The 16693-nt window shown below is 41.2% G+C and overlaps 1 protein-coding gene across 1 annotated transcript in view; it reads left to right on the top strand.

Annotated features, from left to right (window-relative positions):
• The first annotated feature begins 1090 nt into the window (after window positions 1-1090).
• Window positions 1091-16693, top strand: part of LOC112136825 (ephrin-A2) — a 122473-nt gene continuing 106870 nt past the window's right edge. The window contains exons 1-2 of the mRNA XM_036214268.1: window positions 1091-2679; window positions 13710-14575. Of these exons, the coding sequence (XP_036070161.1) occupies window positions 14412-14575 (164 nt within the window). The 5' untranslated portion in view covers window positions 1091-2679; window positions 13710-14411. The remainder of the gene's footprint in view (window positions 2680-13709; window positions 14576-16693) is intronic.

Genomic DNA, 16693 nt, shown 5'->3' with positions numbered 1-16693 from the left:
AGTTCAGCACATCCTGCTCGTTTTCCCTCCTTCGTCTTCTCTCTCTCTCTTTCAATCTCGCGATACTTCACTTAACTATACTACAACGAGATTTGCACCACTTTGACATTTTGCACCAAGCCTCTTCCAACAGATTTATGCGCTAGTATCGGGTAGCGACAGTTAAAGTTGCCACGATTAGCCGATTAGTTGACGACTGATCGACTACTGACATAGTCAGTGACTAATGTAATTGTCAATTAGTCGTTTCTTTATTTAATTAAAAAAATATATCTCTAAACTATGGTGCACGCTTTCTAATGTCACAGCTGCAATTCTCTTTGACACATGTAGAAGTGCTACACAGTAGTGCTAATCCAGATCAGTAGTGATGTCACAGGAAGTTCTAGAAAGACTCTGGGACCATAACAAGAGCCAATGGAGCTTGAAAATGTGGGAAACATAAAAAAATAAAATAAAAACATTTCCAATGCAATATCTGCAAGGCAGAACTTGAGTGGCAGCACTGCGGTGATGCATGAGAGGGAAGCACGTTGTGACCGAGTATATTAACACTGGAGATCATTGTCTAGGTAAGCTAAGATTAGCGCAAACAGAGAGCAAAAAAAGCGATCCTCTAAAATGGTGGAGTAAAAATGAGGGGCGTTTCCCCACACTGGCAAGGCCACCTGTGCATCCCTGCAAACTCTACCCCATCAGAGCAAAATGTCTCTGCTGAAGGAAACATCTGATCTCAAAAGAGATAAAGGCTTTCTGTATGACACATAGAAATGCTAACTTTATGCATCGAGCAAGAACGTTGTACAGTTAGGAATTGTCAGAGTACTAAAGTTAAAAAAACAGTTGTGAACAAGCGGCACAAAATGCACTTTTGTTATATTTGAGTGAGTGAGACCAAAACTTTATCTTTTGTGAAAAACAGTTAATTTGTTTTAGATGCCGACCTCGTTGATTTCATCTTGTTTTAATGCAAGAACTAATGAAGGAAAGAAGCTGCATGGTTTATTAAAGGTCTAATAAACTATTGTCTTTATTTTTAGTTAGTCTAATGATGGTTAAGATGTGTCAGTTTATGCACGACCTGATTAGTTAACTAATCGGAAAAAATAACCAGTGATTAGTCGACTGTTAAAATAACCGTTTGTGGCAGCCTTTGCGACAGTGTGATCTCTATATGCTAAAAGCGAAGCTTGAACGTGGGGCCGATGTGAACGCATCACAATTAAACTGCAACGCAAAGACACAAAACCACATGAAGACACAATATTAGCACAAAAGTGGATGTTGTATAGCAAAAAGTGTAAAAGTACTTTGTTTTATTGGTTTTGACAAGATTATAAATCCTAAATGGAAGCTAACAACAGGGAAGCTAATGACAGACATTTGTGATGAATGTATTATTGAGCTGTCATGTTGCTGTTGCTCCTTCACTGAATCTTTTTCTTCCTCAGAGGAGGAATAATTTTAGTTTTTTTTTTCATAGTTTGGGGGCTTTTCTGGGGCCAGCAGGGAACATATTGGCTGAGCTCACCAAGGTGTGCTAATGCCTGGTGGGCAAGTACTTTAAATGCTAATTCTTCCCGCCTTCCGTCTTGTAGTCAAACATACCAGCCGGCCCGCTAACTACCTGTGAGCCAATCTCTTCCTCCTCCTCCTCCTCCTCCTCAGTCGCCGCGCGCCTGTTCCCCGCCGAGTGACCGCCACAAACAAACACAAGCACCCTGTCAAACGGCTAATCCAGCCGCCGCGCGCTCAAACGCACTGTACGTGTCGTGTGCAGCCGCTCAATGAGCAGTCACGCGGCTCTGACACTTTTGAGGGAGCGCACGAGACGGAAAACGGCGTTTTAGGCAGAGAGCCGAAAAAAAAAGAAAAAAAAGAGGAGAGGCCCAGCATGCAGCTAATGGCCGTCCGGCTGACAGCTCCATCACAGGCTTAAGCGGCCGCCTAGCTTGGCTGCTTTGCATCCGTCTGACAGCTTCGGCGCTTCTGCCTAAAAGGTAGATTATGCAAACGTTCGGTTCACTGGCCGCCTTCACCTCCAGCACCACCCCGATGCCGCTCCCCTCCTCCCGCCTTTCAGGTTGCGCTGTCCTGGTGTTTCTGTGATTGGAGGCCTTCCCGCGGGGAGCCGACAGGTAATTCTGTCCACGTGTGATGAGACGTGAATAATCGGCCATTTTCAGCCCTACCAGCTTCCCGCTCGTCCTCCGGGTGATAATTAACCCCTTAATTCTGCCGCTTTGCTGAAAACTTCAGCAGCTGCTGAAACACACACACAAACACACACTTCTCTCATGGACTCCCTCACTAATTTATTTCATTTACAGACTCAAATGAATCCCAACAGGATTCTGATGCTCAAATTTCAAAGACTATCCAACTTTAGGTGTTTAAAGTTTACTTTTTTTTTTTTTTAATTTTACTCATTTTTTAGAAACATTTTTCACAAGTGTAGGAGCACACACACAAACAGGCTGCAGGTCAATTAAAGGCTGACGGTCGAATCAGCCAACAGTCCATTAAGTCGTCTGTGAGGCTGATTTAGAGGTCGGAACCCCGCAGAGATGCTCCCTTGTCCTTCAGCAAGGACAAATGCACGGCTGGAGTCCCGATCCAGCACAGAGGTTCTACTTGGAACCAAAGAACCGGCAAGACAACGGAACCACGAGACACAAGGTGAGACGAGAACTGAACAAAAACTGGGTTTGAAGATATAGCACAAAACAATCACAACACAAAAACCAACCAGCAAATTGATTAAAAACACACTAGATAAGCAGCAACACTTCACAAAGAAGATCCATTTAGACCTATTTCTTTGTAATCAAACTTATAGTTTCTTATATTACTCTTTTGGCGAATGTGATACTGCTTTGCATTCATTACTTTGTTGCTTTTATAGTAAAAAAGGAACTCGCATTTTCTCCAAATGTGAAATAATTTTACTTTTGACAGAGGCTCATATGACTTCCTTTCAAAATAAAAGACATCCCAGTGAAGCTTATCTGTACGAAAAGGAATAAACAATGCAAGATAAATCTGTCTTTTTTTTTTACTTTAGTCAGCCCTAATATTTTCTTTTTCCTACTTTCTACTGCTGTTAACCTAAACATGAATTCATTGATTTATGATCTTCTAGAAAAGTATATAATGAATATATATATATTTATATAAAGTTAATAAAAGAATAATTTAATGGAGAGGTCCATTGGATTTTCATAATTCCATTAAAAATTAACTTTAATGGAATATAGATTCAGGCCCAACTGTTTAATTTATTTCAAGTGTTCATTTGACATAAATTAGAGTTCCAGCTGATAAACCCATGAAAACAGGAAAGCTTTATACTGTTTACCTCAGCCATATATATAAACTTAATTTTTTTTTAAGTTTAATGAACTCTAATTAAGTACCTCTTATTTACAAAATTACTATGATTCCTAAATTAAAGTAATAATGGAGGGATAATAGAACCACATGAGACTCCGGAGCCTAAGGATGCAGACCAGAAATTACCCACAAGCATAAAGTAAAACAGAAATTCTTTGACAAAACAACACAAATGCACAATTAATACATATCTAAAAAACCCAACAACCTCAAACAGAATGCAAGAGTTTTTGTACAGTACACAAAACAACACTTTGACAGGTAACAAAGTTGTTGCAGAGCCTAATGACAAAATAGAAAACAACCAAAAGAAAGACACTGATGGAGAAAAATCCCATTAAACAAAATAAAAAGATAAAAAAAATGCATAAAATAAGGAGACATTAAATAATAAAAAAAAATCCTCTAAGTTAACTTTTAATAAACAAAACAATGTTAAACATTGACAAAGCAAGATTTGTTAGATAAAAAACAAGAAATATAAATTGCCCAATGAGAGTTCATCCAAATATTACAAACTGGACTGAGTGATCCCCTCCTTGCATTTCAAATAGGAACTACCTGTTGCCTCCAAGAAGCCAAAATCAAAATTACTCCTTATTTGTCAGAATAACTGCTCTAATACATTTTTATAACTTGTTCTTGTTAATCCTATTTTTTTCATATGTTTTCTTCATCGCAAGTTTTTCAAGTTATAAACTGACCAATCAGATGCCTCAGTAAAAGTATGTGGTGCCTGCTGGTACCCCCCTCGAAAGTTTGATTGACAGATTCTCCCAATCCCGCTTTCAGTGGAAGGGGTGTGGAATAAAAACAAACTCAGTCATGTTTGGCGACACGGGTTCCCATAGAAACGTTGACTACTCGGAACAATCACTGTCGTCTGGTTCCAACATGGTGACGTTCATATCATGGAAAAATGTAAACTGAATTGGCTTCATTTCACTGGAGCCAGAGAGAGGTAAGGCATTTTCTACGGGTGACGTCACACTCACTCTGTCCAGTTTTCTATATATAGTCAGCGGATGAAACCTGTGGGGTATCCCAACTCTGGGATACCCCACAGGTTTCAAGCCCAACCCCCCAGCTCTGTTTGTAATTTTGTTAAGAGATCTGTGGACATTTTTGGGTATGTTTAACGCTTGATTTAATTCAAGATCAAAGGTGTGGCTTATCTGGACTTTTTTTAATGGAAAGTGGCTGCACTCAACAGAACAACAAACTTCCATCGTCCCACTTCTAAACTTCCTTCAGAATTCTCTGAGATTTTTTGCCTGGTTAATATATAACCATTCAGCGTTATCCATCATGCACTTTTTTTACTTGAGCCAAGCTGGTAGGGACTTTTTCCACTTTTTCCTCCCTTTGTAGCCTCATCCTTTCTCCCATGTCTCCCTTTCCAGGGTGCAGCATGATCTGCTCCCACTATGAGAGGGAACATCTCTTTGTGAACTCTAGACAGCTGAAGCTGATGCTTTTTGTTCAGTTTGGGGATGTATGGAGCTTGGATATCCTGGTTTTGGGCACTGGGGCTGCAGCATAGACATATATACACTAGGTAGATCATACCTAGCATAATTCAAAAGATTTTGAAGGGTGGAAATGAAGCCTGAAGTGGGAAGGGCGCCATGACCAAAGTTTGCTTCATCTAACTCAACAAAGTTCCAAAATAGCAATTAGACAAGACAAAGTAAAGGGCAAATTGGATCTTTAGAAGAAATAAATCAGCTAATATTGGACTATGTTTTCTGCCAGGTTTGTACTTTGATAGTTTAAACAGGAGAGAAAAGTGCGAAAAGATGAGCAGGGATTCAGGAGCCCCGGGTGTCTGCCTCTGGATTATCCCATGTAATCTCACATTATGGCACAGGCACATGGACTATTTATTATTAGTTTAAAACAACAATAAAAAGATTAATGTCAATAAACCAACAGGGGTTCAAATAAATACACCATTGGGGTGTCAATCAGCAGTCTATTTCACCCCTACTGGGAAAATCTTTTCACATTACAACAGCAAAGTACTCTGCCATTGTGTTTGACATACTATTCATGCGACCTTGTGTTTAGAGATCACCATTTTCTTCTAAACAGCTTTTAGCTTCCAAGGTGTGTTTGACAAGCAGCTAAAATACTATCCGCCAATTCAAAACTAGAGAGAGACTTTTTTCCTCTGTAGATCATAGTCTGACTTCTCCAGGATTTTTTTTTAAATTTAATTACATACAAAGTTTGAGGTTTTGCAGCTAAAACGCGACTGAAATATCTGTTAAAATTGTCAAATTGACTAAAATAAATACAGTTCTTATCATTTTGGGGCCATCAGTACATCCAGGGTCTGCTTGAGGGCTTTATCCCAGTTAAAAAGGTCGTAGATACCTTACGACGAAGTTACAGTTAATGCAAGTTGCACACTTTACTCTAATAATTTGGAAATTTGGAACCAAGGGAAAAAGTCTTTCTAATAACTTTCATCTTCAACAATAAGACTTAGGACAAAAGAGAAGCTAAAAGATTAATTTTCTGGTAATGAAGAATGCAGTTGAGATGTGTACGCTGTGGTCGGCACGGTTGGAGGTCTCATCTCACATTCTGAGGAGTTTTGGAAAGTTTGGTTCACCTTTTGGCATATCTCAAGGGTCACCACAGAGATTTGGGTTTTAACTGATTTGCTCAGGTGTGCACTTTTGTCGCAGGGGTCTGGGGAACTCGGTCGCCGATAAGAGCAAATTCAGATGGTTTGGGAGAGATTTTTAAGATGGATTCCCTTCCTGACATGAATCTGTATTTTATCCTGGTTGGGGACTGGCACAGAAAGACCCAGATTTTGGCCCTTTTATAGCTACACTATGTCACCCAAAGTATTGTCTCGTCCATCCAAATGATCAGAATCAGATGTCCTAATCACTTGGCCTGACCACAGGTGTATAAAATCAATCACTCAGACATGCAGACTGTTTTTACAAACATTAGTGAAAGAATGTTCCCCTCTCAGGAGTTCAGTGAATTCCAGCATGGAACTGTCATAGGATACCACCTGTGCAACAAATCCAGTCTTGAAATGACCCAAATATTCCACAGTCAACTGTCAGCTCTATCAGAACAAAGTGTGAGAGTTTGGGAACAACAGCAACTCAGCCACCAAGTGGTAGACTATGTAAACTGATGGAGAGGTCAGCGGATGCTGAAGAGCATAGGTCAAAGGGGTCACTGACTTTCTGCACAGTCGATGGCTACAGAGCTCCAACCTTCATGTGACCTTCAGATCAGCCAAAGTACAGTACACAGACAGCTTCATGGAATGGGTTTCTATGGCCGAGCAGCTGCATCCAAACCACACATCACCAAGTGCAATGCAAAGGGTCAGAGGTAGTGGTGTACAGCACGCCACTACTGGACTCTAGAGCAGTGGAGATGTCTTCTATGGAAAGATGAACAACGCTTTTCCATCTGGAAATCTGATGGACCAGTCTGGGTTTGGAGGTTGCCAGGAGAACGGTACATTTCTGACTGCGTTGTGCTAAGTGTGACATTTGGTGGAGGAGGAATGATGGTGTGGACTTATTTTCAGGCCCTTTAGTTCCAGTGGAAGGAGCTTTGAATGCTTAATAACGAAACATTTTGGGCAATTCCATCCTCCACTCCTTGTGGGATCAGTTTGGAGTGGCCGCTTCTTCTTCCAACAGGACTGTGGTCCAGTGCACAAAGCAAGGTCCATAAAGACATGAACGGATGAACTTTACTGGCCTGCACAGAATCCAGATCTGAACCCCATAGAACACCTTTAGGATGAATTAGAGTGGAGACTGAGAGCCAGGCCTTCTCCTCCAATATCAGTGTGTGACCTGACCAATGTGCTTTTAGAAGAATGGTCAAAAATTCCTATAAACACACTCCTCAACCTTGTGGACAGCCTTCCCAGAAGAGCTGAAGCTGTAACAGCTGCAAAAGGAGGACCAATAATGTTAATAATCATGATGAACTCTATGGGTTAGGAATAGGATGACACAAAGCATGAAGGCTCTTACCTAAGATCCTACTCTGGATTTAGGTCATTGCAACTTGTGGGAGGTGAATCCTGGTTTCTCATGTGCGTATGCTACAGCCAGAACCATCCAACTGCTTTTCTCCTGACGTATCTATCTAATAATTAGGGATCGGAGTCAAGGACCAGTTCTTATTGAGAACCAGTTCCCCAATTTTTCAAATCCTTGCAATCATTTGTAATTTTTTCAAATAATTGCTTTGTAAATTCCAGTTGGCATTAATGGCATCATCAAGAGGTTTGTGCAGTTTGCATTGTGCACGTTGCTTAGCTGCAAATATGGCACCTAAGTGGCAGAAATGCTTGGAATTGTGGTTTACACTTAACAAAAAAGATGACAACATAGTGACTTACAAAACTCACAAATAAGATATTTTAACCGGGAGGGGGGGGGCGTTGCACACCTCAAATGTCCAAAAACATTCACATTCAAAACACAGGATTCTTTTAAAATGAATGCAGCATTTTGGATCCATTCCCAACAAGTGGATTTTACAGAGTCCTGGAAGATGCCCTGTTTCACCAGTTGACAGTCCCAAGTTGTGTCTATGAAGCTACATTTATTGCTAAAGTGTTGTGTGTCTGTAAAAATGCTTTGTCTGTGTGTAAAACGTCACACACACATACAAGTACACGCATTGATCTATCCAGTGAGAAAACCCGTTACAAGTTACAATTCTTTCGCTTCTCAAAAAATCAGCCTTTCACTGTCACCCATTTGGAGCTCTGCTTGAACCTACCAATCAGACGCAAGATATTCATGCTAGGAAAACAAAAACAATACCCTAGGAATACTTTAGCAACAATTCTAACTTCGTATGTGTCTCTCTTTAGACCTCATTGTTGGTTTTATACGTTCACATTACTAGTTAACTTGTATCCTGTTCAAAGTTGTAGGCTGATTGAACGGTTTGTTTCTAAATAAGAGTCAAATTGATAAAGAATTGAAGCGAATTGAGAATGGAATTAGAAAATCTTTTCAATGTCCATACCCAACATTAATAAAGATGAATGGATGGATGCATACTGTTTTAAGGCAGTTTCAGATTAAGGAACGAGTGATGGATCGGATGATGAGAGTGAACAGACAAGGTGCATATTATTCTTAGACAGCATTGCGTTTTAGAAGTGTCAAACTTTTTACTGAAAGGACTGGAGCAGTTCACTCACAAATACCTGTTGACAGATGCAGAAGTCCCATTGACAGTTAGATGGTTTGATAGCAGGTTGTTCAACAACACGTAACTGTTTGGGGCGTTATCATTCCTGTCTTGCTTTGTTCGGTTGTATTAATAAATATTCAGCTATTTTTTTGTTATAAACACAATTATTATTGTCCTTTTCAGGTTATATAAGTGACCTCTGTGAATGTTTTGTCATTGACAGAGGGGTACTGGCTTTATTTTGTTTGTCAGACAGAAGAAAAGCAAAGACACATTTTATTCTTTTAATAGAATGCTCAAAATAAATTTACTTTATGACACTTTTCTGGGGGCTTTTCCCCTTTACTGTTGGTCTTTAGCGTCTCAAGCTTTGACTTGATCCCCAGCAGAATGTTCAAAAAGAGGAAAGCAGGAAGGAACCCTGCTGATGGGCAACACTTAGAAGCCTTCTTGTGGTGAGACGTGGAACTGCAAGACCTTTGGGGGGGGGGGGGTTCTGTCCTGGAGGTGAATGTTACCTGAACCAGATGTCTCCTTACAAAAAAATTCCAGCTGAGGTCATGTTATTTCCTGTTGTGCAACTCCTTCACCCCTTTACTGTTCTCTCTCTCTCTCTCTTAGTGTACATGGTTAGTGAATGTCGAACGGCCAACTTTCTCTGCATTTATTCATGGCAGCCTCTGAAAGTTTAATAGTGCGAGTCCATTAATCTGCAGGTCTATTTTAAAAGCAAGAATTAAAGTTTCATCCATATTCCTCTGTCTCTCTGCCCTCTTCCCCCCTCTGCTGCTTTCCCTCCAAAGCTGACTCTCTGAAATATTTATGAATGCTGAATCACTGGATGCGAGCAGGAAACTCCTCGCCGCATCGGAAGGCAGAGAAGCGGCTTCCAAGCACCCCCCCCCTTAGCCTCAGAGAGGAGCCCGTCTTCGTGAAACGAGAGTTCATCAAGGTCGAAGTCTCATTCTGACTGTGGCACGAGGCCAAACGCTCTACAGACACTTTATTTTCTTTTTAAACGTCATCTTTTTTTTTACATAAAGCCCCCTAAATACCGATACGATTCATAGTCGATATTGGTTCATTTTGAATGATCTGATTCATTGAGATAAATATAGATAAATCCCTGGCACTGAACAGCTACTAAAAAGTTTGTCTTTGGCCAGATTTCAGTTCAAAGTTAGAATCAATATTTTTCATCAAAACAACAAAGTTCAGACCATTGACTGTATATGAGAACTGGACTGGGTGATACTGACATCTACCATTAAAAATAGTTCACTGCTGACTCCAACAAAATGACTTCAATTCAGTCGCCATTTTTTCGCGGTATGAGCACCGCCGTGTTGGAAGATGGTCTGAGTCATTGTTTCTATGGTGACCACCGTCACCAATCAGGGATTAGCTTGTTAGGAGGCCACGCCTCTTTCTCTTGAAAGTGAGTTCGGAATAATCTGTCAATCAAACGTTTCGAATGTTCAATGTGAGACCTCAAAGTTTTACTGAGGGATCTGATTGGTCGGTTTATAACATTAATCATTTTAAATAAAGAAAAAATATCAGAAAAAAAGGAATGTTAAAAAAGTATCAGAGCAATAATGGTTATTCTGACAAGTATAATGACTGATTAATAGCTGTTTTTTCTCAATTGAAATCTATGGGATCTCACCTTCTTGGAGCCAGCGGGCACTTCCTGTTTGGAACTCAAGGGGGGAGGAGTCCATATTTCATGATGATTTGAGGAGTGTAAAATTCATTTTAGACATTTTTATTAAGTGTTCAGCTTGGGACCCCACAGTGTTGGGGGCCCAGGCAGTCGCCTACCTTTGTGTAATGCTAAGTCCATTCCTGTTTAATGTTGTTTCTGATTTTTATGATGTTTTCAGTATTTTTGATAGATAAAATTCACTTTGCAAACAAGAGCCCCAGAGTTATTGTACTCAAAGCCACAGAAATGAAGAGAACGTTCAAAACACATATGAATAAATAACCTGCCTGCTTCCATGCAGTAGTTTATAAATACGTTACAATTCACAAAAACTATTTTTCTTTTACATTTTTTTATTTCAAATACTCCTTTTTCTATCTTCTGTGGATCCCTTCTGAAGCTTAAGAGCTGAGCTTCAACCAAACCTGATCATCTCCTCAGAAAGCCCCTCATGATTACTGTGGTCAGTAGGTGCCGCTGCTTTCTCACGTGTGGCTTCACATGAGGAGAAACCCGACTGCTGGAGGATCATAGTATTTAAAAATTCCCTCTTTTCAGACAATAACGTGTCAAATATCAGCAGATAACACTTTTTATTTCTTCAGTGTCTTAGATTTGCTGTGATTAACTTCTGCTCACGTAGGGACATCTTTGAGGCGAATTTGTACAGAAATATCTTTACAAAAAGTAACAAACTACCAATGATTTTAAAAATTTCTGAAAAAAAATGTATGTAAAAGAGAGACAAACAAATATTCAGAAGTGTTAATTTGGTAGAATCTGTCCAAAAACCTGTTTTTTGAGAACTTTTTCCATTCTGCACATCCCTCCCATCTTCTCTCAGTCCATTTTCACTGGATTTTAAGATTCTGCTCCTCTCTTTCAAAGCTCTGCACAATTTGGCCCCTCCCCTCTGAACTCCTTCAGTCGTATCAGCCTCCCCACACTCAGATCATCTTCAGCTTCTCTTTCTTTTCCATCCTCTTCTTTTTTTCCCCACTTTGGGGCTTATGGCTTTTGGTCGATCTGTTCCTCTCCTCTAGAACTTCCTGCCCCAAAACCTTCACCGCTCCCATCGGTTTGTCACTTTTTTTTTTTTTTTTTTTTTGGATGCCCACAAATAAAAACATGTTAAATTCCCTCACTACTTCCTAACCCCTAAAATACATTTGATTTCCAATGACAAATTGTTCAAACGCAATGCATTGTGGTCTATTTTTGCCGATCTAGTGATCCTGCTGGATTTTGGGATTGTAGATTTGGACAGCTCTACAACCAGGAGGGGACCGGCCCCCCTCCAGGGCTGGAGTTTGACCCCCTTGCTTTACCGAAAGACTTTATGGAGAATTGTCCACCGTTTTGAGGAAGTCCTACAAAAGTTCACAAAAGCTTTTATAAAACAGCTAAAATGTCCTGATGCTTCACCTGTCGCCGTGGGAACCAGAGATAGCATGCTCAGGGGGAGCCTCTCCACAGTCAAAACATTTGATAACGCCGTCTGCTTTCAAGGTTTTGGGCCGGCGCTTTTCCTCACAGCGGGTCATTCTGAACCCCGACTCTGGTGTCAGCCGCATCCTGAGGAATGCAGGGTTGAAAGAGGGATTTTTTTTCTTTTAGAAATGTAAAATAAACCTCCCTGTGTTGTCACTAAGGTTACTTGAGGTTTACATGAAGTCCAGTAAAGAGATCCGGGCTCCTCTAGAGGGAACACGAGTCTGCAGAAAGCTGCAGGACTGATAAGTCAAGTGAGCATGTGCAGTGGAGTCGAGCCCTCAGGCTGGGACCACTATGGTCACTCAGCAAAAATATTTACCTTATTTTTCAATGAAATATATAAAGACATCAATTCTTTTTGGGTTATTTGAATAGGTTTTAATCCAAGTAAAAATTGTAGAGTACCAAAAAACATTCAAACTTTTCAAGAGAGGATTATAATAATGTTTTTTAATAGTTACTGCACATAATTGTCCCAATTAATGAGTTTTATTGGAGGTTATTATTTCATTTCTTTAGGGGAAGCTTAGTGTTAGTTTTTTGTTTCAAGGTTGCATGCATTTTCTACTTTTTGCACATTTTCTTTAGCTTTTTTTTAGTTTATCTCTCCATGTTACCTTCAGCAAAATCTTACCAAATATGTGGAATAGAGCTGCCACGATTAGTCGATTAGTTATGACTATGTTGAGTATTAAAATAGTCGACGACTAATTTAATAGTCGACTAGATTTTTTTTCTCTCAACTTAAGGGAACATCTGCTCTCAAAAGAGGTCAAGTCTTTCTGCAAGACATGTAGAAATACTAAATTTAATGTTTTTGTTTCAGATGCCGACCACATTTGATTTAGGTCTTGTTATAGAAACAAATAAAGGAAAGAAGCTGGTTAAGATGTTTGACAACCATTTCACCCGTTATCCGATTAGCCGACTAATCGAAAAATTAATCTGTGATTAGTCAACTCCAGAAATAATAGTTTGTGGCAACACTAATGTTGCTGTAAATTATGAGGACTGATAACAAAAATGTACAATATGTTGTCACAACTGCTGTGTCACTACTTTAGGACATTTTAAAGACACCTGGCAGTAGGATTTTGGAGTGAAAATTACTGATAAAAAGTGTGAAAAACACTAAAGAAAACAGATATTTTAGACTCTTGCAGTTCAAAGTTCTACACATATTAAATTTATAAAGTAATGATCTTTTTCAAACTTTGCCCAAAGTTTTAAAGAAATCCCTCAAACTAGATCCACTTGCTGCTTTGTTTGTTTTGGCCGGTCGCTGTGGAACTATCAAAAGTGATGTGACACGAAGATCGATTCTGTTCAGTTGGAAACGAAAAAGTTGAGTTTTTTTTTAAGGTTGTGCAGATCACTGCCTCTTACCATCAAAGCCTTCAGGCACTCCTTACCCTCTTCACTCAATTTAATGTCATTTTTCAGCACAAACAAACTATTTTTGTACTAATAACTTTCCTGAATAGATGCTCTGTGGTTTCTTGTGTCATTCCTTACCAACCAGAAGAGAGCAGCAGTTCATCTGAGTATCTTCTGCAGGACTTTTTGTATTGATGGAGAAACTCCAGTAAAGTGTTAAACTTCGGTTGTGTGTCCTCCTCTGAGGCTAATGTTCAGGCTTTATAGGGGAGAGCTCGGACATGAAATCGGAGATGGATTCAAAAGTTCACGTGTTTTTAGGTTTACTAGACACCAAAGCACAACAGGGAGACTCATAAAACCTAAAGTGGAAACATGAACAAGCAGAAAATGATTTACAACCGAACTAGGAACCGAATTGTTCTTTAAATAACCACACTTATTACTTTAGTTTGATAACATTTGTTAGAAATAAATAGAGATAATTGTGGGAAAATGCATACAATCCGTTTTCTTTGCTGATCTACAGGTTTTGTCCACCAGAGGGGTCCTCCAGGGACCTTTTGGCGTCACTCTCTCCCGGTGTTCTGGACGGAGGCTGTCTACAAACTTTCGGACACTCACGCTGAGAGAGGGAATCACCGTGAATCACAGGCTCCGCCCACTAGGACGCACCGGCAGCTGCAGTTTGGAGCTGAGCCGGTAACCGAACCAAACGCTCCTCCAGCAGCTGCGCCTGCAACTTTCTTCTTTGTTCCAATCTGCGCTGGGTCGGGTCGACCCGGACCGCCGCCTCCCGGCTTGGCTGAGTCCAGTTCGAGCTGCAAGTTTAGAGAGAGAGAGAGGACATTAAAGCAGTGAAAGTTGGACACAAGGAGCCGCGCGCAACGCAGCAGAAGACGCAAAAACTGAATGAAGGTCCTATCCGGACTCAGTGCGTAAAGGACGCACGTGTGCGCACGCGGTTCTGATCCGGTTCGGACTGAGTAAGGATGAAAGTTTGGAACCGGTCCTGCTCGCTGACTGTGGAGGAGCCGTGAGAAGTCCTGCCTCTCGGCTGCTGAAGAAGAGGTTCTGGACATGTTTGTGGCCGCGCGCGAGAGCGGGACGATGACGGCCGTGAACGCCGAGCATCCAAAGTGAGTCAAAGTGTCTCGTGAGCGCGCCGTGCGCCGGATCTGGACCGTTTTGGATGCGCTCCGGCTCTGTTTGCTGAAGACAAGCGACTCGGATGTTTGCCGGGACGCAGCGCGCTGCGCCGCCGCACATGGAGCGCTCCGGGCGGCCGCTGCTCCTGCTGCTGCTCGGCCTGCTGCTGCGACTCTGCTCCGCCGTGACCGACGAGCGCCTCATCTCCGACCGGTACGCGGTCTACTGGAACAGCTCCAACCCCAGGTAAGACCCGGAGCGACGAGCGGGGAGGGGGAGACGCGCGTTCGAAGGATGCCATTTTACGCAGAGGGCATCGATCCACCAGGTCCAACTTTTCCCTGGTTTGGTTGCGCGCGCAGAACAACTGTGAGCAGCGCGCGGAGCTGCTGCAGGTCGAACTTCTGTTTTTGAGAAACAAACAAGTGTGCGTCACGCAGGAGGAGCGGGGGGCCACGGCGGCGCGTGAACAGCCACAAACACATCCGTCCTCCTGATCTGCAAACACTAACCCCGCAGGCACCACGAGGTCTCCCCTTTTCCAGTGCGCGCATGTACAGTGAACTTGGTCCAAAACAGGCAAATAGGCTCTTTAGGTCAGTAAGATCAGAGAGACCCCACAGAAACATCATCCAGGTCTGAATAAACTAATCACTGTGAAGGTAAAGTTGAACCAGAGTTTTAGCAGTTCTCCTGGTGACTCAAGGTTTGGTGATATTTCCCCAAAACGTTAAGATGTTCCTTGAAGCAAAAGAAAATGACAAAAAAGTTATTTTTATTCCCTAATAAATATGTCTGTAGTTAAATGAAAAAGAAACTGTTCTCATTTGAAGCACAACTTCTTGTTTTTTTTTTTTTGGGAAGAAATTTCAGCCAAATACATGGATTAATGCTAAATTCAAGTCCACATTTAAACCTAAATAATGGACATTTGGGCAAAAGCTTATTCAAAAATTTTTTTAGTAAAAAAAAGCAAAGATATTTAAAAAAAAATTCAGACAAATAATCTTTTTGGTGTTTTTTAAATTGTCGTTCAGATGATCGATTTTCTTGGTGGCGTACTATCTTTGGGTTTTTAGATGGTATATTTATATTTTTATAAATATATTTTTAAGATCAAACTTCCTTAATTTTATATTGTTCCCCATCAGTCGTTTCAGAAAAGAGCGATTTTGCTGCTTCTCTAAGCAGAAGGTGAAGTCTATTTGCTTTAACCCTAAAGCTGAAGCTCCAAAATGCTCAAACTTCACACTTAAATAAACTCAACTACCTTTATAGTTCCTCAAAGAATAGATGAAAGTGAAGATACTTTTTTTTAAGCCCCTAAATATGTTTTTCTTCTTTTAGTTTCTCAGATGTGCTGATTTGAACTGTTTCCATGAACTTGCTCCACAGTATTTCTGGAGATGTGTTCGGGATTTGTAGGAAATTCTAGCTTTGCTTTTGGCGAATACTCTAATGGTTGAAGTTGGGATCGAGGTACGAGCGCTTTTACGTCCATCAGAAGGAGAACAATTCTACAGAAGCGACTTCGACTCAAACGGCATGACTAAATGAAACGTAATCAGTTCAAATTTAATTAAAAAGTCCCGATCGGGCGGCGACCTCTGACCTCTACCTCTTGCTCAGCAACATCGCTGCTCGTTTTCTTCGCGTTGTGTCCTCTGATTGGTCGGCTGGTTTCTGGATTGTCCAATAGGAGGCTCTGGTGTTTGTAGTTTGTGATTGAGCAGCTTTTGATGCAGAGGCGTGAGAGGAGAAAGGAAAATGTTCGGTTTCTTTACGACAAATTCAAACTAAAATTCCCTGAGAGGGAAAGAAGCGTGCAGATGCAGGACTTGGGTCCCAAGACCCCGCAGCAGGAAGTGCTGTGAGCCGGCCTCACGAGGCCTGTAAGTGAGTTTTAGTGTGTGTGGTCCTCCAGATGTGAGTTCAGCTTCCAGCTGCCTGATCATTTGTGTTCCTGCAGATTTCCTCAAACCACTCCATTCTTCATCCCCGCACACGCTCGCTCCTGCAACGTGGAAACACCAAACTGACGTTTTCACATGAAGGACGACGCGTCTGATGGCGAACGTCAGCACGCGTGTCATTAAGAGAATTTATGACATCTGAGAGTCTGCATGTTTCTGTTTAGGCAGCCGGCAGCAGGAAACACTTTTCTTCTTTTCCTTTGGTAAATGTGCTCTGGAACGTGTCAGGGTCGCTTCAGAACACGGAAAGTCCATAAAAGTCCACAGTTGGTGTTCTGGCTCTATCAGGATCTGCGTTCAGGTTCGCAGAGTTGCTGCAAGAGCAAATTCTGAAACTCACTGAAACCGGAAAATGTTGGACTCTGGTCAATAAAGATTTTTGGAGTAAAAA

The sequence above is a fragment of the Oryzias melastigma genome, linkage group LG11, assembly GCF_002922805.2.
Source record: "Oryzias melastigma strain HK-1 linkage group LG11, ASM292280v2, whole genome shotgun sequence".
NCBI classification, from domain to species: Eukaryota; Metazoa; Chordata; class Actinopteri; order Beloniformes; family Adrianichthyidae; genus Oryzias; species Oryzias melastigma.
This window is presented reverse-complemented; position numbering and strand designations above follow the sequence as displayed.